A 26461-nucleotide genomic window follows, 5' to 3' on the forward strand; every position below is an offset into this window, starting at 1 on the left:
ATGTCCACAGCAACAGAACTAGGCACATTCACCTGGCCAAGTTGACAAGTGGATCTAACTACCACACCTCCCAAGAATTTTTCATTTCACCTATTGTACTTTTTACCTCCAGAATTTCCATTTGATTCTTTTTATATTTCTTTATATGTTCATACATTATTATTCTGGGTTCCTTTAGTTGTTGTCCAGGCCTTCCTTTAGCTCACTGGTCATTTATAAATAAGCTGATTTTAAAGTAAGTCCAACGTCTGGACTTCCTTAGGGGTGGTTCTATTTTTTTTCCTGTCAATGTACTATATTCTCCTGTTTCTTGGTATGCCTTGCAATTTTTGTTGCAAATTGAACATTTTAAATATTACAATGTAATTCTTGAATCCTATTCTCCCCTTTAACCAAGGGTTTGCTGTTATTGAGTGTTGAAGGCTGTAGTTATGTTTATTGACTTTTTTTCCTGCATAGATTGTTTCTGGTACTGGGCACATGTGCTGCATTCCAATGCTCCTGGTATAAATGGTAGTGCTTCAAAGTCCTTATTTCCTGAATATCTTCCTCCTCATTCTCCTCCATCCCAGACTTCTGGGTATGACTACTGCTTGCTCCATTTGCTTTGCCTTGCCCCAGGTGACTATAGGTACTGTGTGTCTTTAAATGCTTTCAATAAAGCCATCTGGGAAGCCACTCCATTGAGAATGGGGCAAAACAAAGGCAAACTTTTGCCTCAGTCACTCAGGGAACCACTAGATGGGTCAAAACATAAGTGTCAGTTTTTGTTTTTGTTTTTTTTAAGAACAAAGTCTGAATTGGCCCTGCGGCACCAGCAAGACAAATCAGGAATGTGGGTCACCAACCCTTAGCCACTGCTGTACTGAGAAATGGTGTGTGCTGGTTTGAAAGTGTTGTGTACCCCCAGAAAAGCCATGTCCTTTAATCCTGATTCAATATCGTAAGGGTGGAAACCTTTATAGATTTTTTCCATGAAGACTGACCTACTCAATTGTGGGCCTGACCTTTTGATTAGATTACACCCACAGAGATGTGGCACACTCAATTGTGGGTGTAGCCTTTTGATTAGATGGAGAAGGACTCTACCCATTCAAGGTGGGTCATCATTGGTTTACTGGAATCCTTTTAAAGAGGAGACATTTTGGGGCAAAGGTTGCTTCAGAGCTGACAGACATTCAGAGACACTTGGAATGCCAACAGAGAGAACAGATGCCTACACATAGACATTTGGAGATGCAGAAGATGTCATCATATTCCTTCCCGTGAAATGCTAAGCAAGCCAGATGCAGAGCTGTGTCCAGAAGAGCTAAGAAAAGCTCACAGATGCTTAGAGAGGAAATTACTAGCATCAGAAACTGGAGGCAACAGAACCAGGAACAAGGACTAGCAGACACCAGCCACAAGCCTTCCCATGTCGCAGACATCAGCCTTTCTTGAGTCAAGGTATCTTTCTCTGGACACCTTAGTTTGGACATTTTTATGGCCTTAGAACTGTAAATTTGTAATTTAATAAATTCCCTTTTTAAAAGTCATTCTGTTCTAGTTTGCTAGCTGCTGGAATGCAACACACCAGAGACAGATTGGATTTCAATAAAAGGGGATTTATTAGTTAATGTATAGTTCTTCAAAGGAAAGGCCGCTAACTTTCATCTGAGGTTCCTTCTTACGTGCAAGGCACAGGGCGATCTCTGCAGGTCTTCTCTCCAAGCCTCGGGGTTCCAACAACTTTCCCCGGGGTGATACCTTTCTGCATCTCCAAAGGCCTGGGCTGAACTGCGAGTGCTGAGATGAGGTATGCTGAGCTGCTTGGGCTGTGCTACATTGACCTCTCTCATTTAAGCACCAGCCAATTAAATAGAACATCATTCATTGCAGCAGGCACGCCTCCTAGCCGACTGCTGATGTAATCAGCAACAGATGAGATTCACATGCCATTGACTCATGGCCACAGCAACAGAACCAGGCACCTTCACCTAGCCACGCTGACATGTGCATCTAACTACCACACATTTCATTTCTAGTATATTGCATTCTGACAGCATTTAACAAACTAATACAGATTTTGGTACCAGAGAAGTAGGATGCTGCAGTTTGCAAATACCAAACATGTTAGAATGGCTTTTTAAATGGACAAGGGAAAGGTTCTGGAAGAACTGTGATATGCTAAGTAGAAAAGTCCTGAATTACTTTAAAGAGATTGTTGGTAGAGAGGTGAACTCTAAAGATACTTCTGATATGGCCACTGACAGAAATGGCATGTGTGTTATTGCAAACTGGAAAGAAGGCAAAGAATGTGGTGAAATTGGCTACTGGTATTGGATGGAAGTCAAAATTTAAAAGCCATGAACTTGGATATTTAGCAGAAGAGATTTACAATTTAAATGTAGAAAATGCAGCCTGGTTTCGCCTTGCAACTTATAGTGAAATATGGTGACAATAAAGAGAGAAGTTTAGAACTGAATCCTTCAGTACAATAAAAATAAACACACAGAAATTGATGGTCTAGAAAATTCTGGGCTTCCAGAAATTGAGAACCCCAGAGAACAGGGCCTCATGTGAGAGTTTAACCAAACATGGAATCAGTTAGCCATTTCAGAAAAAGCCAGGATTGGAGATGGTGTTATATAGAACGAATATGTGGAAAGTCTTATTGTCTAATAGCTTTGATCCCTGTGTGCTACACAGAAAATCAACAACTTTTTATTAGATCTGTATGAATGGAACTACTGCCAGCCTAGACTAAATAGGACAGAGAAGGGACAGACTGAAGGAAAAATGACTACAAAGGCAGAATCATGGAAGCCAAGGTCTGTAGCCAAGAAATCTCAGGCCAAGAGAGCAGACCCACCCACCCACATGAGAATGGTTAGTCTGCCCCATAAACAGAGGGTGGGCCTTCTGCCTCAAAATTCAGGGAGAGTTTCAGCACCCCAGCCCTCAGAGACAGTGGGGCACATAAACCGTGGATTGGGGGAGAGAGTGGTGATCACCCCATTGTTCTGGAGGGGTTGAGTATATGCCCTGGAGATGGCAGAGATCTGGGGTGCTGAACTGATGCCTGAAGACGATGGAGCCAAGAGAAAAATGTCCCCTCAATATGCCCCAATATTGCAACCCTCACTCCAGTGTTTGAAGAAAACAGGGTTGCTGCATAAGCTTTTAGAGAGGATAGGACTGCTGTTTGCTGAAACCCAGAGGATGGAACATTATTCTATAAATGACTCTCAGACTTTGAAATCCAGTGGAGTTTGCCCTGCAGGTTTCAGAATTGTTTGGGTCCAGGGACCCTGTGGGGTTTTTTTTTTTTCCAATTTTCCCCTTTGGAAATGGGAATATGCATCCTATGACTATTCCTCCTTTGTATATTGGAAGCAGATAACTTGTTTTGGGTTTCACAGGCCACAGCCAGAGAATTTTTGTCTTAGAAGAGACTATGCCTGTAACTGACTTTGGTGATATTTTGCACTGGTATTGACTTTGTGTTGCATTTGTATTGTTACTGAAATGGTTTAAGGCTTTGTGGTATTGTAATGGGATGAATGTATTTTGTATATGTAAAGAATATGTCTTTTGGGGGTTCAGAGGGTGGAATGTGCTGGTTTGAAACTGTTGTGTACACCAAAAAAGCCATGTCTTCTAATCCTGACTCAAAATTGCAGGGTGAAAACCTTTATTAGATTGTTTCCATGAAGACTGACCCACTCAATTGTGGGTGTGACCTTCTGACTAAATTATTCACACGGCCATGTGATACACCCAGTTGTTGGTGTGGCCTTCTGAGTAGATGGAGATGGACTCTACCAACACAAGATGGGTCTTGATTAGTTTACTGGAATTCTTTAAAAGGAGGAGATATTTTGCAGAAAACAAAGTTGTTTCAGAGCTGACAAATATGCAGACATTTGGACATGCTTAGAACAGAAAGAGCAGATGCCTAAACACAGATATTTGGAGATGCTGAGTCCAGCAAATGTCACCATGTGTTCTCCCTTGAGATGCTAAGCAAGCCAGAACCCAGTATAGTGTCTCAGAGGAGCTAAGTGAAGGCCCACAGATGCTTAGAGAGGAAAATACTGGCATCAGAAGCTGGAAGCAATGGAACGGGAACAAGGACCAGCAACATCAGCCACATGCCTTTTCATGTGTCAGCCATCAGCCTTTCTTGAGTCAAGATATCTTTTCCTGGATGCCTTAGGATATTTTTATGACCTTAGAACTGTAAGCTTGTAACTTAATAAATTCCCTTTTTAAATGCCATTCCATTTCTGGTATGTTGCATTCAAGCAGCATTTAACAAACTAAAACAGATTTTGGTACTGAGAGTAGGGAACTGTGGCTTGTGCCCTCTGCCTTTGGGGCAACCACTCTCTTAAGTGGATGGGTGGGTCCACTCTCCTAATCTGAGATTTCTTGGCTTCAGATTTTAGCTTCCATGGATTTGCCTTTTATTTCATTTTTCCTTCAATTTGTCTCTTTTTTGTCCTTTTTAGTCCAGATTGCAGTGGACATTTTTATGGACTTAGAACTGTAAACTTGTAACTTCATAAATTCCCTTTGTAAAAGTCATTCCACTTCTGCTATATTGTATTCTGGCAGCATTTAACAAACTAATACATGAAGTATAATAGGCAGGTAAGAAAAGCACCACAATGCTTTTGTACTGAAAGTACTAAGAAAACCTAAGGGTCAGATAGGTAAAATAATATACAACAGATCATACAGCTAGGAACTGAAGAAAGAAATTGGATCAAGCCCATACCTAAAGTCAAAACTGTTTACACTCTTTATCCATGTGGCTTCCAAGAAAAAATGAGGTAAGAATAAAAGAAGAGAAACCCAGTAGATAGAAATAGAGGTTTATTTTTGTGGAAAGAAGTCCACTTTGCAGAGAATCAAGTAAATGGTCTGATAGAAAGTTAATGCATAAGGGTGAAGGCTTTCTGGGGCTCGTTAAGGTAGGTACCACATCGATTCCACATGTCAGTGAACACCTAGAACCTAGCATAGAGTCTCCCACACTTTACAATAAGATCAAGGATTATCCATCAAATGAATGAATGAATAGGAGCAATAGATATAAATCTTATACAATGGGTGAAAATTTTTAAATGTTTAGGGTTGAATAACTTTGCCTAGCAAGAAACAATAACACCACTACTTCTCAATTTACATACCATAAAACTCACCCTTTTAAAGTACACAGTTCAGTTGGTTTTAGTACATTCACAAAGTTTTTCAACATCACCACTAATTTTAGAACATTTTCTTCAACCCAAAAATAAATGCTGTACTCCATTAGAAGTCACTCCCTATTCATCCCTCCCCAATTATAAGTAACCACTAATCTATTTTCTCTCCATGGATTCCTATTTTGGACACTTAATATAAATGGAATCATACAATATGTGGCCTTTTGTGTCTGGCTTTTTTCATTCAGCAGAATGTGTTCAAGGTTCATCCATGCTTTAGCATGTATCACTACCTTACTGTGTTTATGGCTGAATAATATTCCATTGCTTGAATAGACCACATTTTGTTTATTCATTCAAGAGTCGATGGACATTTGAATTTTTTCACATCAGTTATTACGAATAACATTGTGCTAAGAATGTTAATGTACAAGTCTTTATGTGGGCATATGCCTTTATTTCTCTCAAGTACAGACTGAGCTTTAGAGTAGTAGTTTTTCTATTTTGAGGAACTGCCAAACTATTTTCCAAAGCATTTACACCATTTTACAATCTCATCAGAAATTGAGTTACAATTCCTCTACATCCTCATCAACACTTGATATTGTTTGACTTCTACTTCACCCATCCTAATGAGTGTGAAGTGGTATCTCATTGTGGTTTTGAGGTATAACTAATCATGCTGAGAATCTTTTCACATTCGTCAGCCTAACTTTATTTTTAAAACCAATCTAACAGAAAACACAATAGATAAAATAAAAATATAATTGATAAATCAATAAAGAAAAAACAAAAGAACACAGAAGTAAAAATCCCTGAAAACAGCTCAATAGAAAAACTGGGGTCTCAATAAGTACAGAAGGACCTAGCAAGCAGTTGATAGAAAAATAAATATAAGTACATTTAAACATAAGAACACACCTACTTCCTTCACTTTCTCAATACCATTATTTACTTAAAGCCCTGTAATCCAGTTTCTGCACCACAGTTCTTCTGAAACTGCTTTCTCAAAGGTGAGTAAAGACTGCCCTTCTGCAAAGTCACAACCGTCATCACAGCTACTATTATTAAGCATTTCTGACCCCATTCATCCCATGACCAAGTTTCCAAATGTCTGCCATTTTGGCCCACCTCCTCAGAAAGTGATTTTGTCAAAATCCCTTTTAATGTACTATCTAAAGGCAAGTACAACAAGGCCATTACCTACCTTAGTCTGAACATTATTGTTTACCACCTAATCTGGAATTCACTTTTTTAACCACCAACTATAGCCTTCAGGTCCTTTTTATGAAATTCTATCAAATCCAGAATCCACTTTTTGAAACTTATTTTAAAATAAATTGACTTATAGTGAGGTTGCAAAGTAGGATAGAGTATAACAGGATATTCTTCACCCAACTTCCCCTAGTGTTAACATCTTACATAGCGATAGTATCTGTACTGAAAGCAAAAACTCAACATCAACATTAACTAATCTATGGTCATTGTTAAAAACTCATCCGAAGGCTATTTTTTACCCCTCATTCTTCTGAATGTCTTTTTTTTTTTTTAACAAAAACAGAAAAAAAAATTTTACATACCATACCCCTTACCCCTCCCTTTCATTGATCACTAGCATTTCAAACTAAATTTATTAAAACATTTGTTCCCCCTATTATTTATTTTTATTCCATATGTTCTACTCAACTGTTGACAAGGTAGATAAAAGGAGCATCAGACACAAGGTTTTCACAATCACACAGTCAGATTGTGAAAGCTATATCATTATTCAATCATCCTCAAGCAACATGGCTACTGGAGCACAGCTCTACATTTTCAGGCAGTTTCCTCCAGCCTCTCCATTACATCTTGGATAACAAGGTGATATCTACTTAATGTGTAAGAATAACCTCCAGGATAACCTCTCGACTCTGTTTGGAATCTCTCAGCCATTGACACTTTGTCTCATTTCACTCTTCCCCCTTTTGGTCGAGAAGGTTTTCTCAATCCCCTGATGCTGGGTTTCAGCTCATTCTAGAATTTTTCTCAATCCTTTGATGTTGAATCTCAGCTCATTCTGGGATTTCTGTCCCATGTTGCCAGGAAGATCCACACCCTTGGGAGTCATGTCCCACGTAGACAGGGGGAGGGTGGTGAGTCTGCTTGCCATGTTGGCTGGAGAGAGAGGCCACATCTGAGCAACAAAAGAGGTTCTCTTGGGGTGACTCTTAGGCCTAATTTCAAGTAGGCTTGACCTATCCCCTGTGGGGTTAAGTTTCATATGAACCCCAAGACTGGGGGCTCAGCCTATAGCTTTGGTTGTCCACACTGCTTGTGAGAATATCAAGAATTCAACTTGGGGAAGTTGAGTTTTCCCCCATTCTCACCATTCCCCAAAAGGGACTTAGCAAATACTTTTCCACTCACTGTACAAACCACTCTGGGATTCGTCAGAGCATCACCTGGACAAACCAACAAAATCTGATGTCCTACCCAAAGTTTCATGTACTTAAGGTGTTCAACCATCTACATAAGTTATATTAGGAGACGCACTAGTCAAAATAAAAATTTGTACCAAATAAACATTTTTTGCTTTAGTCTCACACATAAGTTAAAATTTTTAAATATTAGTTACCATCTATTTTCAGCACACTGCAGTAATGACATTCTTTTGTTCTTCCTCATGCAAAAACATTAAAATTTGTACATTTAGTCACTATCACTATACACTCTAGGCATTCCTAGATTATACCATCTCAATCTTTATCATCTTTGTGATTTCATTTATGCCCCAGCACTCCTCCCTCTATCATTCTCACATGCAGCTTCATTCAGTGTTTTAACATAACTGTATTACAGTTAGGTAATATTTTGCTGTCCATTTCTGAGTTTTTACATTCAGTCCTGTTGCACAATCTGTATCTCTTCAACTCCAATTACCCAATATCTTACCCTATTTCTATCTCCTGATGGTCTCTGTTAGCAACGAAATATTCCAAGTTCATTCACTAATGTCAGTTCATATCAATGAGACCATAGAGTATTTGTCCTCTTGTTTCTGGCTAATAATGTCCTTAAGGTCCATCCATGTTGTTTCATACTTCCTAACTTTATTCTGTCTTACAGGTGCATAATATTCCATCTTATGCATATGCCACAGTTTGTTTAGCCAGTCATCTGTTGATGGACATTTTTGCTGCTTCCATCTCTTGGTAACTGTAAATAATGCTGCTATAAACATTGGTGTACAAACGTCCGTTTGTGTTCTTGCCCTCATGTTCTTTGAGTAGAGACAGCTAGTAGATGGGTCCTGTTTTGTAATCCATTCTGCCAGACTATGTCTTTTGATTGGGGAGTTTAATCCATTAACCTTCAGTGTTATTACTGCATGGGTAGTACTTTCTTATACCATTTTGCCTTCTGGATTTTATATGTCATATCTAATTTTCCTTCTTTTTACCTTTACTCATAGTCTTCCTTTCTACACTCTTCTCCACACCTCTCTCTTCTGTCTTCATATCTGTCTCTAGTGCTCCCTTTAGTATTTCATGCAGAGCTGGTCTCTTGGTCACAAACTCTCAGTGATTTTTTGTCTGAAAATGTTTTAATTTCTCCCTCATTTTTGAAGGACAATTTTGCTGGATATAGAATTCTTGGTTGGCAGTTTAGTAATTTAAATATATCATCCCACTGTCTTCTTGCCTCCATGGTTTCTGCTGAGAGATCTATGCATAGTCTAATTAGGCTTCCCTTGTATGTGATGGATTGCTTTTCTCTTGCTGCTTTCAAGATTCTTTCTCTTTGACCTCTGACATTCTGATTAGTAAATGTTTTGGAGTACATCTGTTTGGATCTATTCTGTGTGGGGTATGCTGCACTTCTTGGATCTGTAATTTTAAGTCTTTCATAAGAGTTGGGAAATTTTCAGTGATAATTTTCTCCATTAGTTTTTCTCCTTCTTTTCCCTTCTCTTCTCCTTCTGGGACACCCACAACATGTATATTCATATGCTTCATATTGTCTTTCAATTCCCTGAGTCCCTGCTCATATTTTTCCATTTTTTCCCTATATTTTCTTTTTCTTGCCAGATTTCAGATGTTGTGTCCTTCAGTTCACTAATCCTATGTTCTGTCTCTCAAAATCTACCATTGTAGGTTTCCATTGTTTTTTTCATCTCTTCTACCATGCCTTTCATTCCCATAAGTTCTGTGATTTGTTTTTTCAGACTTTCAGTTTCTTCTTTTTGTTCATTCCTTGCCTTCTTTATAACCTCCCTCAATTCATTGATTTGGTTTTTGATGAGGTTTTCCATGGCTGTTCATATATTCTGAATTAATCGTTTCAGCTTCTGTATCTCAGTGGAATTGTTGGTTTGTTCCTTTGACTGGGCCATATCTTCAATTTTCCTAGTGTGATTTGTTATTTTTTGCTGGCATCTAGAATTTTAATTACCTTAATCAGTTTATTCTGGAGATTGTTTTCACTTCTTCTACCTAGGGTTTTCTTGCTGGATGAATTTGTTTCTATCTGTTCTTTGACATTCAGTTCAGCTTTATCTGGACCTCTAGCTTAAGTTTTGTTTAACAGAAGAGAATTTTTCAGTTCTTGTTTTCTTGTTTCTTGCTCTGCTTGTAAGGTGCCTTTTTCCCCCCACCCTTAGGAGGGTCTACTTAGGTATTATAGACCCCAGCTGGATTTTCCCAGACCAAACTGGCCTCCTATCAGGAGGAAAGAGTCACCTGCATCACTTTTCCCTGAGGGTGAGACCCAGCAGGTTGAAAGACTTTCCTGTGATGTCTCTGGACTCTTTTTTTCTTATCCTGCCCAGTATGTGGTGCATGTCTGCCTGCAGGTCCCACCAGCATAAAATGATGTGACCTTTAACTTTGACAGCCTCTCCCTGCTGGGGGCATGGTGGAGACAGAGGAGAGGTTGTAGGCTGGTTTTAATGGCTTCAAATTACCAAGCCCTGGTGTCTGAATTCCTTGAGGGAGGGATTCCACCTGAGACAGGCTTCACCCCTCCCCTGGGGAAGGCACAGGCTCCAGAGAAGCCGTCAAACGAGCTTGTTTCTGCCTATGCCTGGGGCAGTTGCAGCCTGAGAAGTCCTGCCGCTATATCCAAAGGCAGTCAAGCCTTTGTAGAAACACAGCCACAAAAACCTCTGTTTCCTTCTATTTTTTTTTCCCCTTTTTCCGTCAGCCCTGCCCCCTTGGTGCTGGCGCAAAAATAAGTGACCTCCACTTAGACCAGGTTCACCTAAGCTGGGGGCCTATTTTCAGTAGTCAGAATTTGTTAATTCATTCCACAATTGGCACTTGGTTGGGCTCAGCCCCTGCTGCTGGTGAAGTCTCCTTCCTTCCCCCTCTGGGAAGCAGCCTGTGGGGGAGGGGTGCTGGCCGCCACAGCTTGGGGAACTCACGGTTCTGAGGGGGCCTCGTAGACCATCCAGCTGTTTCAGACTGGGGTATGCTGTGTGTCCAGTCACTGATGTGGCCCCAGGAGCTGTTCTGTACTATTTCTGGTTACTTAGTAGTTGTTCTGGAGGACGAACTAAAATGCGCACATTGTTAAGCCTCCATCTTGACCCAGAAGCCTGAATGTCTTTTAAATACTTGACTCTCACCACCACTTTTTTCCTCCATCTTGAAATCTCATTTTTTCACTGGGTTCCTCTGACCCTATCTTTTTTTCCTAGCCCTTTCTTTACTGCTTTCACTCAATAAATATTTAACTAATGCACAGTAGCTACCAAGACCTATACTCAATAATTAACAAATATCTTCCTTTATACAAAACAGGCCTCTTTCATACCAAGGCCATGTTTTTTTTTAATAAATATTTCTATTGAGACATCTTCATAAACATACAGTCCACACATGGTGTACAATCAACAGCTCACAATATCATCACATAGTTGTGTATTCACTACCATGATCAGATTTAGAACATTTGCATCACTCCAGGAAAAGAAATAAAATAGAAAAAATTCATACATCCTACACCCCTTACCCCTCCCTCTCATTGACCACCAGTATTTCAATCTATTCCATTTTTTATCCTTATCCCCCCCAAATCATTTATTTTTATCCTTATTTTTTAACTCATCTGTCCATACCCTGGATAAAAGAAGCACCGGAGACAAGGTTTTCACAATCACACAGTCACATTGTAAAAGCTATATCATTATACAATTATTCTCAAGAATCAAGCCTACTGGAACAGAGCTCAAAAGTTTTAGGCATTTCCTTCCAGCCACTCCAATAAACCATAAACTAAAATGCATAAGAATAACCTCCAGGATAACCTCTCCACTGTTTGAAATCTCTCAGCCACTGAAACTTCATTTTGCCTCATTTCTCTCTTCCCCCTTTTGGTCAAGAAAGGTTTCTCAATCCCATGATTCCAGGACCCAGCTCATCCTGGGAGTTCTATTTCATGTTGCCAAGGAGATTTATATCCCTGGGAATCATGTACCATGTAGGGGGCAATGTTTCTTTAAGAGAAGTAAATGGATATTCATGGTAGACACAGCTCAAAGACCACTTTCTCTGTGAATGCTTTCCTGTGTCCACGAAGTCCAAATGTCCATTCCTTCCACTCTGCTCTGGCATTCTGAACACACCTTTCCATTACAGCCCTACAGAACCACTATGCACCATGTCTGAAAACAGATCCTTTCACTCACAGTCCAGCTCCACTCTCCTAATTGCCCATCAGATCTTTAATCCTATTAAATTTATCATTACTAATATGGGACTTATTTTCTCCCTCAAAAAATTGCCATTGCTCACTTCCAAGCCTCATATTCATAAAAGCCCTGCAGTCTTCCTAATTAGCCACTCTAGAAATTTTGGTATTAGCTCTAATTCCTCTCTTAAATTTATGCTCCTAAGTCTAAGAATTACTTTTCATTAAAAAATGTCAGTACAACTCTCCCATGTACAACTGCTCTGTAGAAAAAAGTAAAGAAACATTTCTAAAAAGTGGAATAAACTATGCCTTCAAAAAAAAGGCCTACTCAAAATTAAACACTTTTGTGCATCAAAGAACTTCATCAAGAAAGTAGAAAGACAGCCTACACAATGGGAGACAATATTTGGAAACAACATATCAGATAAAGGTCTAGTATCCAGACTTTATAAAGAGATTGTTCAACTCAACAACAAAAAGACAGCCAACCCAATTACAAAATGGGAAAAAGACTTGAACAGACACCTACCAGAAGAAGAAATACGGATGGCCAAGAGGCACATGAAGAAATGCTCAAGGTCCCTGGCCATTAGAGAAATGCAAATCAAAACCACACTGAGATATCATCTCACACCCACCAGAATGGCCATTATCAACAAAACAGAAAATGACAAGTGCTGGAGAGGATGCGGAGAAAGAGGCACACTTATCCACTGTTGGTGGGAATGTCAAAGGGTGCAACCACTGTGGAAGGCAGTTTGGCGGTTCCTCAAAAAGCTGAATATAGAATTGCCATATGACCCAGCAATACCATTGCTAGGTATCTACTCAAAGGACTTAAGGGCAAAGACACAAACGGACATTTGCACACCAATGTTTATAGCAGCGTTATTTACAATTGCAAAGAGATGGAAACAGCCAAAATCTCCATCAACAGAAGAGTGGCTAAACAAACTGTGGTATATACATACGATGGAATATTATGCAGCTTTAAGACAAGATAAACTTATGAAGCATGTAATAACATGGATGGACCTAGAGAACATTATGCTGAGTGAGACTAGCCAAAAACTAAAGGACAAATACTGTATGGTCCCACTGATGTGAACCGACATTAGAGAATAAACTTGGAATATATTATTGGTAACAGAGACCATCAGGAGTTAGAAATAGGGTAAGATAATGGGTTACTGGATCTGAAGGGATACAGACTGTGCAACAGGACTGGATACAAAAACTCAAAAATGGACAGCACAATACTACCTAATTGTAATGTAATTATGTTAAAACACTGAATGAAGCTGCATCTGAGCTATAGGGGTTTTTTTTGTATTTTGTATTTTTATTTTTTCTCTATATTATCATTTCTTTTTCTGCTGTCTTGCTATTTCTTTTTCTAAATCGATGCAAATGTACTAAGAAATGATGATCATACATCTATGTGATGATATTAAAAATTACTGATTGCATATGTAGAATGGAATGATTTCTAAATGTTGTGTTAGTTAATTTTTTTAATTAATAAAATTTAAAAAAAGTATTCAATTTTGAGTAGTTTCCATTTATCTATTTTTTCCCATTGCTCATGCCTTGGTTATAAAGTCTAAAAACTAGTACCTATTACTAGGTCTTGAAGATGTTTCCCTACATTTTCCTCTAGGAGTTTCATAGTACTGCTTCTTTTATGTAGGTCTTTGATCCATTTTGAGTTAATTTTTGAATAGGGTGTGCAAAAGGGGTCCTCTTTTATTCACCCCACAATATTTATTGAAGAGACTGTTCTTTCCCAGTTGAGTGGACTTGGGAGCCTTATCAAAAATCAATTGATCATAGATCTCAGGGTCTATTTCTGAACTCTCAATTCAATTCCATTGATTAATATGTCTATCTTTATGCTACCTCTGTGGCTTTATAATATGCTTTAAAGTCAGGAAGCAATGATACTTTCCACTTCATTTTTCTTTTCAAGATGTTTTTGGCTATTCAAGATCCTTACCCTTTCAAATAAAATTGATAATTGGCGTTCCCAGTTCTGAAAAATAGTCTGTTGGAATTTGGACTGGTATTACATTGAATCTGTAGAACAATTTGGGTAGAACTCACATCTTAATGACATTTACCTTTCCAATCCATGAATGCAGGATGTCTTTCCATTTATTCAGGTCTTCTTTGATTTATTTAGCAGTGTTTTGTAGGTTTCTGTGTACAAGTCTTTCACGACCTTGATTAGGTTTATTCCTAGATATCTGATTATTTTAGATGCTACTGTAAATGATTTCTTTTGTTGATTACCTAAGATAGCTCATTACTGATGTACAGAAATAACACTGATTTTTTAGTATTGATCTTGTATACTGCCACTTTGCTGAACTTGCTGAACTTGCTAATTTTATTAGCTCAAGTAGTTCTGTTGTCATTTTTTTCTAGATTTTCTAAATATGGGTCATACCATCTGCAAATAGTGACAGTTTTACTGGATGCCTTTTGTATTTTTTTTCTTGCCTAATTGCTCTTGCTAGAACTTCTAGCACAATTTTGAAAGCACTGGTGATAGTGGGCAACCTTGTCTTGTTCCCAATCTTAAACGGAAAGCTTTCAGTCACTCACCATTGAGCATGATGCTAGCTGTGGGTTTTTCATATATGCCCTTTATCATGTTAAGGAAGTTTCCTTTGATACCTAACTTTTAAAAGTGCTTTTAACATGAAAGGATGCTGGATTTTGTCAAATCTCTATTCTGCATCAAATCAAGATGATCATGTGGTTTTTCCCCTTTGTTTGTTAATGTGGTATATTACATTAATTGATTTTCTTGTTGAACCAGCCTTGAATACCTGGAATAAAACCCACTTGGTCATGGTGTATAATTCTTTTAACATGCTATTGGATTTAATAGGCTATTGCAAGTATTTTGTTGAGGATTTTTGCATCATATTCATTAGAAAGATTAGTCTGAAGTTTACTTCTCTTTTATCTGGCTTTGGTATTAGAATGATGATAGCTTCAAAGAATGAGTTTGGTAGTGTTCCCTTTTCTTCAATTTTTTGGAAATTTGAGCAGGAATGGTATTAATTCTTTTTGGAATGCTTGGTAAAACTTGCCTAGGAAGCTATCCAGTCCTGGGCTTTTCTTTGTTTGGTAGCTCTTTGACAACTGATTCGATTTCTTTATTTGTGATTGGTTTGTTGAGGTGTTCTATTACTTCTTGAGTCAGTATATGTTGTTCATGTGTTTCTAGGAAGTTGTCCATTTCATCTAAGATGTGTAGTGTGCTGGCATACAATTGTTCATAGTAACCACTTATGATCTTTATTTATTCAGAATTCATGTAATGCATCCTGTTTCATGTCTGATTTTATTTCTTTGCAGTTTCTCTCTTTTTACTTTGTCAGTCTAGATCAGGGTTTTCCAATCTTGTTGATATCAAGGAATCAACTTTTTGTTTTATTGATTTACTCTACCGTTTTTTTATTCTCCATTTCTGCTCTAATCTTTGTTCTTTTCTTATTTTTATTTTGAAGTATACTCTGCTAAAAGTGTTTCTTAAAGAGAGCATATAGATGGATCATGCTGTTTTATCCAGTCTGACAACTGCTACCTTCTAATTGGAGGGTATGGTCGATTTGCATTTAATGTAATTATTGACATGATTAGTTTTAAGTCTATCACCTTGATACTTACTTTCTATTTGTCCCATCTGTTCTTTATCCTTCTGTTCCTGTTTCCTATCTTCTTTCAGATGAAGCAATATTTATACTATTTTATCTCTTTTTTGACCTTATAACAATATCTTTTTAAAATATTTCTTCTAGGGATTACAGTGTACATCTTTAACTTATCACGGTCTACCTTTACTTAACTTTCTTCTGCCCATGGTATGATTATCATCATGTATCTTACTGATATGTAGACTAGATACCCAATAATACACTGATAATACTTTTGCTTTAAACAATAAGTAATCTTTGAATAAATGTTTAAAAGAAAAATAATTTTAAAAGGTCATATATATTTACCCACATGTTTTCCCTTTCTGGTACAATTCATTTCTTCCTTCATATTTGAGCTTCATTTAGTATCACTTTCTTTCAGCATGATGAACTTCATTTAACATGAAAAGATAAATTTCCTTGGCTTTTACCTTTCAGAAAATTCTTTATTTCACATTCAAGTTTTGAAGAAAATGTCACTGGCTATAGATTTCCAGGTTTTCAGGGGTTTTTTTTGTTTGTTTGTTTGTTTGTTTGTTTGCTTTCAGCACTTAAAAAAAAATTATTCCATTATTGACTGGCCTGCATTGTTGCTGTTGAGAAGACATGATTATTTGTGGTATTGTTCTCCTTTATATACTGTGTTTTTGCCTTTTTTTAATTGCCTTTTAAGCCTCCTCTGTAAAAACATTTTCAAAATTTGACTATGGTGAGCGTAAGTTTAATCTTCATTGTATTTATTCTTGCTGGAGTTTGCTGACCTTCTTAGATAAGTGGGTTGATATCTTTCATCAATTTTGGGAATTTCTTAGCAATTATCTCTTCAGATCTCTCCTTTGTTCGAGCTTTCTCTTCTTTTCTTCTGAGACTCTACATACATAGATATCAGACAATGTGATATCATCCCACAATTCATGGACGCTGGTAATTTCTGTTCACCTGTCTTCAAGTGCACTGATGATTTCCTTCAATATGTCCAGTCTGCTGTTCAGCCCATCAAATGAATTCTTCATTTCTGATATCAGTTTTTCATTTCTAGCATTTCCTTTTAGTTTTTTTTATACTTCTTCATTTTCTTGTTGGAATTTTTCATCTGTTCATTCATATTTTCTAACGTGTGTCATCACAAGGTCTGTATCTATTGTCTCTTACCTCTTCTGACTATACGTCACGTTTTCTTTGCATTCTCAGAATTTTTTATGCTGGATATTGTGTGTAAAAGAATAGTAATTTACCCACTTCCCCCCTACACAAGAGGCTACTTCTTCACTTAGGCTGCTGAGAAGTTAGGAGGTTGAATCTATAGTTCAACCAGGTTTCAGATTTCTTTGTAGCATTAGTTAGATTCAGTTCATAAATAACTTAGAATGATCTTAGGAAGTGTTCTAGTTTGCAAGATTCTGGAATGCAATATTCCAGAAATAGAACGGATTTTAAGAAGGTGAATTTATTAGGTTGCAAATTTACAGTTCTAGGCTGTGAAAATGTCCAAATCAAAGCAAATCAATGGAAATGTCCAAATAAAATCACCAACAAGAGGTTACCTTCACTCTAGGAAGGCTGATGAAGTTCAAGGTTTCTCTCCCAACTGGAAAGGCACATAGCGAACATGGTGATATCCACCAGCTTTCTCTCCAGGCTTCTGGGTTCATGAAGCTCCCCTGGGGGCATACTCCTTCTTCATCTCCATCGGTCTCTGGCCGCTTGGGCTCTTGTGGTTCTCATGGCTCCAAAGCTCTTTTCAAAATGCTTCTTCTTTTAAAAGATTCCAGTAAACTAATCAAGACCCACCTGGAATGCGTGGAGACACGTATCCCTCTAATGAAGTGTTAATAACCACAATTGGGCGAGTCACATTTCTGTTGAGATAATCTAATCAAATATCCAACCTATAGTATGGAATAGGGATTAAAAGAAATGGCTTCCTCCACAAGATAAAATCAGGATTAAAACATGGCTTTTCTAGGGCACATAATCCTTGCAAACTGGCACAGGGTAAAACCATATCTTACCTTCAGAACTTGGGATTTGAGCACCGGTGAAACTTTACAGATCTCTTTATGTTCTACAACCTAGTTGCCAGCTTTCTGAACTGAGAGAGATCTCTTTCTCTTTTATATTCTACTGCCAAGATCTTTGCTCTCCAGAAGCACCCTCTGTCTCCATAAGCACCCAAAGATCTCTCTTTGCCCTATTACTCTGAGCCTAACTTTTGAAAGGCTGTTTCCTTGTCCTCCGTGAAAACCTGGCTAGTAAGAGGGATTTTTTTCTCAGCAATTCTGACCTAGCCCCAGCCTGTGGAAGCTTTTGCCTTACACTCAGTGCAGGTCATGAGTATCTCAAGATTTCCATTAGCTCTTCTACTCAGATTTCAGCCTTCAGTAGGTCCCATATATCTGTACAGTATCATTCTTAACTCTCTTCCCCTGCTCCAAGTCTTCAGCATATTATTCCCATGTACCCAGCAAAGGCCCATGAGCAAGAGATGGCAGGTAGGTGCAGCCTTGCTCTACAGCTGGAGCTCCTCAGGATTCCAAAATGTTACTCTAGCCCACTAGATTATCAGCCATTAAAGATGTGGTTGGTTTTTCTACCTGTGTATGGTAGATTAGTCTTCCACCCAACTGCTCCATCATGGATGAAAGTATCTACATCTCTCTTCTTTCCTGGGAAGGGCCCATTACTTTTGGGATTTTTTTAATTTAAATTTCCTTGTGTCCTCTGTACCACCTCCCCTCAGCAGATTTTTAATGAACTATGCTTTGTGGCTTATCCAGTTTGTTCTCATTATTAGGGTGGGAGCTTCGGGTATTGACTATTTTAACTTTAAACATCCTAACAGAAAATGAAAGTGCTTATTATCAATTTTGAAAAACAGCCTTAAAGTTAGATAAATGACTTGCTGAAGGTTCAGAGCTAAAAATTAGAAAAACTCCAAATTAAACTTGTATCTCCCACGCATATACACTCACATGTCCTCTCCAAGTCTACAGTTCTTTGTATTGCATGTGTAGTAAAAGCTGTATGGCTCTGGATAAATTATGAAACTTCTCAATATTTCTAATTAGTAAAATAAAGGCATTGTACTAGATAAATTAAAAAAAATTTTTTCCAACTCTTATATGCCAAGATTCAACGAATTCTGTACTTTAAAAATGTATACCCTCACATTGTTTAGATGTCTAATGAGGCTGTCTAATAAGGACCACAATTTAACAAATACAAAACCATCTCCTGTTTTCTTCAGCCCTGCCCAGAATCTGCTTCTCCCATTCTTCAATACAGTAAATGGCAACACCTTCAACCTTTGGATTAGGCTCAAACTCTTAAAATCATTCCTGAATTTGCTTTTTTTTTTATATTCTACAACCATAAGTTAATTCTATGCATTATTGCAATAATAATTCTTATCTAGTCTCTACTGCCTTTTGTCTTTTCTTCCCTCAACACTACCCCAAATCTATTTTCCATACAACAGACAGGATGATCCTTCTATGAAATATAAATTGTATTATGCTACCCCTCTACTTAAGCCTGCCAAATACTTCCCCTGAAAGGAAGTCAAAGTCCTTTAAATGGCTTATAAGTCCTAAATGATACGGCTTTCCTCCAGACATTTCCAGTGTCTCTCCAGCTCTCCACTCTACCGACAGAAGTGGCAGTAGCTGAGGCAGACACTCTAGTGGGTAGAAGTAGGACATAAAGTAAATGAGTAATGGCTGACAAAGCAGAAGTGAAAATGAAGCTGTACAACAGTTACCCATATTTGAGTTTTGACTGTCTGAACTGAAAGAAAAAGAACATATATATAATTAAAAGGTATTGGTAAAGTCCCTTGAGGGACAGGAGAAAAAATATGCAACTATTAAGCTTTATCACTGGGGAAACCCCTGAAACTATCTCAGATATCAGAGACTTCCAAGTCAATAGGTCAAGCCCTTGATCTTGAGGCTCACTCTTGTGAAGCTTATTTATGTAGTGGCAAAGCTAAGACTACCTGTAGTTATGCGTAAGAGTTACCTACAAACCTCTTTTGTTGCTCAGATGTGGTCTCTCTCTCTCTAAGCCCAACTCTAGAAGGAAAATCATTACCCACCTACCCCTACCCTGTAGGAAATGACATCCAGGGGTGAAAGCCTCCCTGAAAACATGGGACATGACTCCCAGGGACAAGCATGGCCCTGGCACCATAGGATCAACAATGCCTTCCTGCCCAAAAGGGGGGAAAGAAATGTAACAAAATAAGGTTACATTTTGAGAGTCTACTTGAGAGCGTTCAAACAGACTCTAGAGGTTATTCTGGAAGATACTACTCTTTGGCAAGCTTCAGCTAGATATTTTTATTTATCAAGGTGTGCCAAACCCCAACCAAAACCATTCTTGTCAACCCTCAAGAACACCTATGGTTCTAGCAGAGATTTTACAAAAGTTTCATGCACTATGATTACTTTCTAGACACCTACAACATCCAGATGGGTTCCTAGGCCAGATAAAACCTTGAAACCCAGAGGAGCCAGCCTCTCCAAGAACATCAACTAGTTCCATCCCCCATCCCATATTATCAATATCCCTTTTCAAACATGAAAAAGTAAGACTGGGCATAGCTCAAATACCCCTAAAGACTGGAAAAAGGATGAAAGGAGAAGGAGGAGTTATAACAGAGAAGATAGGATTTAACAAATGAGTATGACTGCTGAATCATTATAGTGATATTTCTTTTAATTTCCAGTGTCTTGGAGCAGCTAGAAAGAAAAATCTGAAATTGCAGAACTATAATCCAAACAAAACTCTGAAAGCTGTTTATAATGAATTGCAGCAGTGTGCTTTCAAATTTACTGCTTTTTTGTATATATTTCATGATAAAAATGTTTAATAAAAAAAAGAGAAAGAACCATGTAAATCTGTAGGATGTCACTAGGTAACATCATAATAAACTTTTTCATAAAACAAAAGAGAGCCTGGGTTCGTTCCCCAGTGCCTGCCCATTAAAAAAAAAAAAAAGAGCCTGTTGACTCAACTGATAATACATTGAGTCTCTTAATCTTGTAGCACATTAATGACAGACCCTGGAAACACCTTTAGTCTGGAAAGAAGCCATGGTATAATAGTTAAGATCCCAGCTGTTGAGACAGACAGACTGGATTCAAATCCTGGCTCTGCCACTTACCAGCTCTGTGACCTTGGGCAAATTGCTTAAACAACTAAGCCTGCAATGGGAACAATATCAATTTCATAGGAATGTTGGAAGGATCAAATGAGATAAATGTTTCTGTCCAAAACTGAGCACAGAGGAAAGGCTGTATGAAAGAAAGCTATTGTAACAATTACCAAAATTTACACACACACACATGCGTGCTTCACCCACCTAGCACAAATAAATGGAGACCAATATTGTCAAAAGTAAGAAAATTACAGACCTTTTTTTATTTTTCAGAAATGGAATGATTAATCATTAAATTCATACAGAAATGCAAGGGCCCCCCAATAGCCAATACAATCTAGAAAAAGAAGAATAAAGTTGGAGGACTCACTCTTCTCACTTTCAAAACTTAAGACAAATCTAGAGTAATCAACACAGTGTTGTACAAGCTTAAGGACAGACATATAGACCAACAGAATAGAACTGAAAGTCCAGAAATCAACCCACATATGTCAACTGATTTATTACATGGGTGCCAAGTACATTCAATGGGGAAAGAATAATTTCTTCAACAAATGCTGGTGGTAAAACTGAATATCCACATGCAAAAGAATGAAGATGAATTCCTATCTCACACTATATACAAAAATTAACTTAAAATGGATGAATCAATTTAATATAAGAGTAAAAGCATAAAACTTAGAAGAAAACATACAGCAAAATTTCATGATTTGGGATCTGACAGTAGATTTTAGATATGATACCAAAAGCATGAGCAGCAAAAGAAAAAAAACACTGGAATTCATTAAAATAAACACTTTTGTGCAAAGATATAATCAAGAAAGTGAAAAAAGTCAACCTACAGAATGGGAGAAAATATTTAGAAAACAGATGTGGTAGACTGAATTACGTACCCTAATTTAGACATGTTCTTAATCTGCATTCTGTGGGTGTGGCCCATTGTAAACAAGATTTCTTGAAGATGTTAGAATTACCTAAGGTATTTAAGTAATTAAACCATTCATTATGTAATCACTTAATTACTTAAAGTAATTAATCCATTCATTTAAGTAATTAATTAATTCAGTGAACCAACTGAATAAGAGTGGACTTAATCTGAATTATTAGAAGCCTTTAAAAAAAGGAAAAAAAAAAAAAGGAGGAACCAGACACAGGAAATTAGCAGGAATTTGGAAGGGAAAGGAAAGGCATCCCCATGCAACATGAGACACAGATGCAAGTCAACCCAAGGACTACAGCAAACCAATATCAGACACTACCAACCACAAGAGGAAGTCTTCTAGCCTCCAAAACTGTCAGACAGTAAATTTTCATTGTTTAAGTCAACTCATAGTGTGGAATTTGTCATGGCAAACTAAGACACCATACATCTGATAAGGATTTAATATCTGAATATATAAAGAAATTCTACAATCCAACAACAAAAAGACATAAAGAACCCAATTCAGAAATTGGGTTGACTCCAAAACAGACATACAGATGGCCAATAAACACATGAAAAGATGCTCAACATTATTAGCTGTTAGGGAAATGCATCAGAACCACATGATATACAACGTCACATCCACTGCAATGGCTATTATTAAAATAACACGTTTGATAAGGATGTAGAGAAACAGGAACCCCCACGCATTGTTGTAGGGAATGCAAAATGGTACAGCTACTGTGGAAAGTAATATGGCAGTTTCTCAAAAAGTTAAACATAGAATTATCATATGACCCAGCAATTCCACTTCTAGGTATATATTCCAAAAAACTGAAAGCAGGGACTCAAACAGATACTTACATACCAATGCGCACAGCAGCAATATTCACAATAACCAAAAGGTAGAAATAATACAAATGTCCACAAACAGATGAATGGATAAACAAAATGTGCTATGCACATGCAATGGAGTATTACTCCGCTGTAAAATGGAATGAAGTTCTGATGCATATTACAACATAGTTGAACCTTGAAAACATTATGCTAAATGTTTTCGGACACAAAAGGACAAATATTGTATGATTATGGAAAGTATCTAGAAAAGGGCAGATTCAAATAGACAGAAACGGATTTGAGGTTACCAGAGGAGAAGGGAAGGGAGGAACAGGGAATTATTCCTTAATGGGCACAGATTTTCTGTTTCGGATGATAGAAAAGATTGGGTAATGGATATGATGGCAGTGCAAAACTGTAAATGTAATTGATGCCACTGAATTGTACAGTTAAAAATTGTTAAAATGGTAAGTTTTATGTTTTATATATACACATATATATATCACCACAATAAAATTTTAAAAGAGTAGGAAAATTAACATAGAGAAAAACTTCTACTTTTATCATATAAATTATTTTAACTATACCATAGAATGGCAAAAACAGCAAAACTCTCTATAAACCTCAGTTAAGAAAATCATTTCAATTTGAAAAATTACAAATAAATATTTCCCCCACCATGTTGCGTTTGAGAAACCTAACCACAGACAAATACAGAAAGGGAAGAGATGAAATACAAAAAAGTCCAAGTGAATGGATTGAATGGGAAAGCTGTTCAATACAATGTTATAGTATACTTCAAAAAAAAAAATGTCTTATGAGCTAAGGTAGTAAAAAAAACTTGATAATAACAAGTAGTAGGGAGTCCAAAATATATTTGATTCATATGAATATTAAATAATTATTCAATGCTTTTTGTATAAATTTTATAATAAAAAATATAAGAAAAAACTCAGAAAATTGTATCTTAATTTTATTTTTCAAAACACTACTACATCTCCAAATATAAACTGCTTTATATAAAGCACTGATAATTGGGATTCACAAAAAGCAGGTGTCATTTCCTGAACATGAATTGAAGTGACAAGGAAAATTCTCAGCGCTATTATAGCCATGTGTGTGAACCCTGACCTAATAATTTGTCTTCATTTCATCTTTGTGAAGGAGGGGAGAAAAAGGATAAGGGAAAGAGGGCTGGGCATGCCTACCCTGTAGTTTCCAGCTCAGTGCCAGGAAAAACAAAATACAAGTATTCCTAAGTGCTCAAAAAAAGTTGAAGTCCAAATACAGAGGAAAACTAATTTACTAACAAATATATTCCATATTTTTTGTAGCATACAATGACACACTGTACATTACAATACAACACGTGGTTGCATCATACAGCAGGTTCTGAGACAAACTGCCTGGTTTGAATTCTGGCTCAATTTATCAGCTGGGTGACCTGAGCAAGTCACTGTACCTCTCGGTGCCTCAATTTCCTCATCTCTAAAATGCAGAAATGGTACTTTCCTCCTAGGGTTATTGTGAAGATTAAATAAGACACATAAGGCACTTGGAAAAATGTCTTCCGAAGATTAAATAAGACACATAAGGCACTTGGAAAAAATGTCTTGCACACAGAATGTACACAATAAATGATCGCTCTCATTATTATAAAGGGAGCAGAAATATGAAGAAAGTTTCACTGAGAAATAGTTAAGCAGATGTACAAAGTCATTTATATTAACTGCTAAAGTAGAATCAAGCATTTACTGAAGTATAATGTGATTGTGAACACAGTTTTGGGGACTCTACTGCCTCCCTCTTCATCTCCTCCTTCTATACCCATCATTGCCGGCATTCCTTGGAACCTAAGCATCATCTTACCACTCAATCAATTTAACTTCTTCCTTGAGTTTAAATCTTAATATTTAAAGATACACAAAGGCAAAATATTTCTAAGTTCAACAAAGCAACCACTGATACAAAAGTACAGTAAAATGCCTTTGTTTTAGAGTGCATAAAACCATTCTCCATCATAATGGTGACCGGGTGGACCATGAGTTAGGATGGAAGGAGCTGATGAAGGGGAAGAAAGGAAAATGGACAACAGGAGAAAATGAAACTTCAGAGAACTATGAAAATAATTCCTGGACTTTTTCCTATGACTGTAAAGGCTTTTCACAATGATAACACATAAAAGCTAACCACTGCAACATTTTAAACACGTATTTTTATAAAATTCATTCTTAGAAACTCTTGCTGGTTCCTAAGAACAATTCGTAGGTTATACTTTGTCACCTAAATACAATTCACAATTAAAAAGGAACACGAACAAAATAAAGTGGACATTGCTGCCCTTTATGGGTAATGTTGTTTTCTTGCTATAAGGACACATACTTGAGAATTGCTTTTCCAGGGTCAAGGAGAGACTGAGATCATCCACCTTTTTTTTTTATACCACCATAGTCACTTCCTTCCCCTTAATAAGAAAGAGCCAGTCACATTTCCAAATGGTAAGTGTTCTCTCCAAAAATGCCAAGTGACACCTGAGGACCATTCTCAGCTCATCAGCACTTACCCCTCTGCATGTAAGGAGCAAATCTCCACTGAATTACTCATGGTAAAAACTGTTTCTTAAAACTAGGCAGTTTGCTAGTACCCACCCCTACAAACATACACCCTCAAATATTTCATACTAAGGGTGAGTCTCCAGGCAACGCTCAGCTCCTCTCTTCTTAGAGGACTCTGGAGAAATTACACCTTTATCAGGCAATTTCCTGAACCCTGTCTCTTCAAGCTGACAGCTCAGCAGACAGGTGAGTCTTCAAGTCAGGTTTTAGAAGGGAGCTTAATAAGAGCCAGGTGGTGTACCGACTCACGCTCAAGTTTACTGAACAAAGGTAATGCTTTCTTAAGACGTTTACAATGCCCTGATTATGAATTAAATTCCATAGTGAAGATACAGCACTCAGAAAAAAAAAAAAAATTCAACTTCATACCCCCACCCATTTTAATAAAAATTAGGGAGGATCTCCAAAAGTGCAAATTTAGATTTCTACATGGCAAAAAAGCTTGTAAGATGATACACTTCAAAGAAATGTATATTGTGCATATTATTTATATATAATTGCATAAAAACAAACCTGGAAGGACACAGTTTGGAATATAAGGTAAATACGAATATTTGTTCATATTTTTTAAACCACACCCTCCCTGGGTGGCTTCCCAGGCTTGTCGGGGCAAATGGTCAGCGTCACGCCATCCGGGCGCCCAGTAGGTAAGGGCCCAGGGTGTGACCAAGACATCCAGAAGCAGGAAACCCAGCGTCGCAGTCGCCCCTGGGCAAGCGGACACTCCCGTCTCCCCCGGGTCCCTCTCCCCCGACCCGACCCGCCCTACCGGGCTGTCTCGCAGGCCGCGGCCCAGCCTCCTAACAACCCCAGCGCCACTCGCCCAGCGCCAGTAGGCTGCCCCGCTGGGACCCCGCCAGGGCCGGGAAGGGCGGGCCGGCGTGGGCCCCAAACTCACCATGGCCGCTGAGCCGCGAGAGCGCCCACAGCCCGGAATCACACGGCGCTGGCGACGCCCGTTGTCCTGGTGACGCCAGCTGGGCGCCCCGCCCCGTCCCCAAGGTGGGCTCGGGGGCGGCTATTGGCGGTCTGCGAGCACGTGACCCATAGGGGCGTTGCCCTTCGGACTGCCCTGCCCCTGGTTTTGGGGCGGGGCCTTCCTGCCTCGCCTACTTTGTTTGTGGTCCATCCTTACCCAGATCAGTTTAAACCCCCCTCACCTGACTGTCTAATTGAAGAAGGGCTTTATGCACTTCTTAAATCTAAAAACCAGTTTGCATAGGTAACACCTGGTTATTGAAGGCACATTTAAAGCTACCCATAACATTTAAAAAAATAAAACCATAGTATGCCCAGAACCTCCTGCAACCATTGCTCATATACTAGTCTGCTTCCGAGCTGCCAAAGCAATA

The 26461-nt window shown here is 38.1% G+C and overlaps 1 protein-coding gene across 2 annotated transcripts in view; it reads right to left on the reverse strand.

Annotated features, from left to right (window-relative positions):
* The window catches only part of FBXL2 (F-box and leucine rich repeat protein 2), a 210464-nt gene extending 184358 nt beyond the window's left edge, over positions 1 to 26106 (reverse strand). For both annotated transcript variants that reach the window (XM_077129888.1, XM_077129887.1), the window contains exon 1: positions 26008 to 26106. In XM_077129888.1, the coding sequence (XP_076986003.1) occupies positions 26008 to 26010 (3 nt within the window). In that variant the 5' untranslated portion in view covers positions 26011 to 26106. The remainder of the gene's footprint in view (positions 1 to 26007) is intronic.
* Positions 26107 to 26461: the final 355 nt, after the last annotated feature.

This window comes from Tamandua tetradactyla, chromosome 15 (genome assembly GCF_023851605.1).
Source record: "Tamandua tetradactyla isolate mTamTet1 chromosome 15, mTamTet1.pri, whole genome shotgun sequence".
NCBI classification, from domain to species: domain Eukaryota; kingdom Metazoa; phylum Chordata; class Mammalia; order Pilosa; family Myrmecophagidae; genus Tamandua; species Tamandua tetradactyla.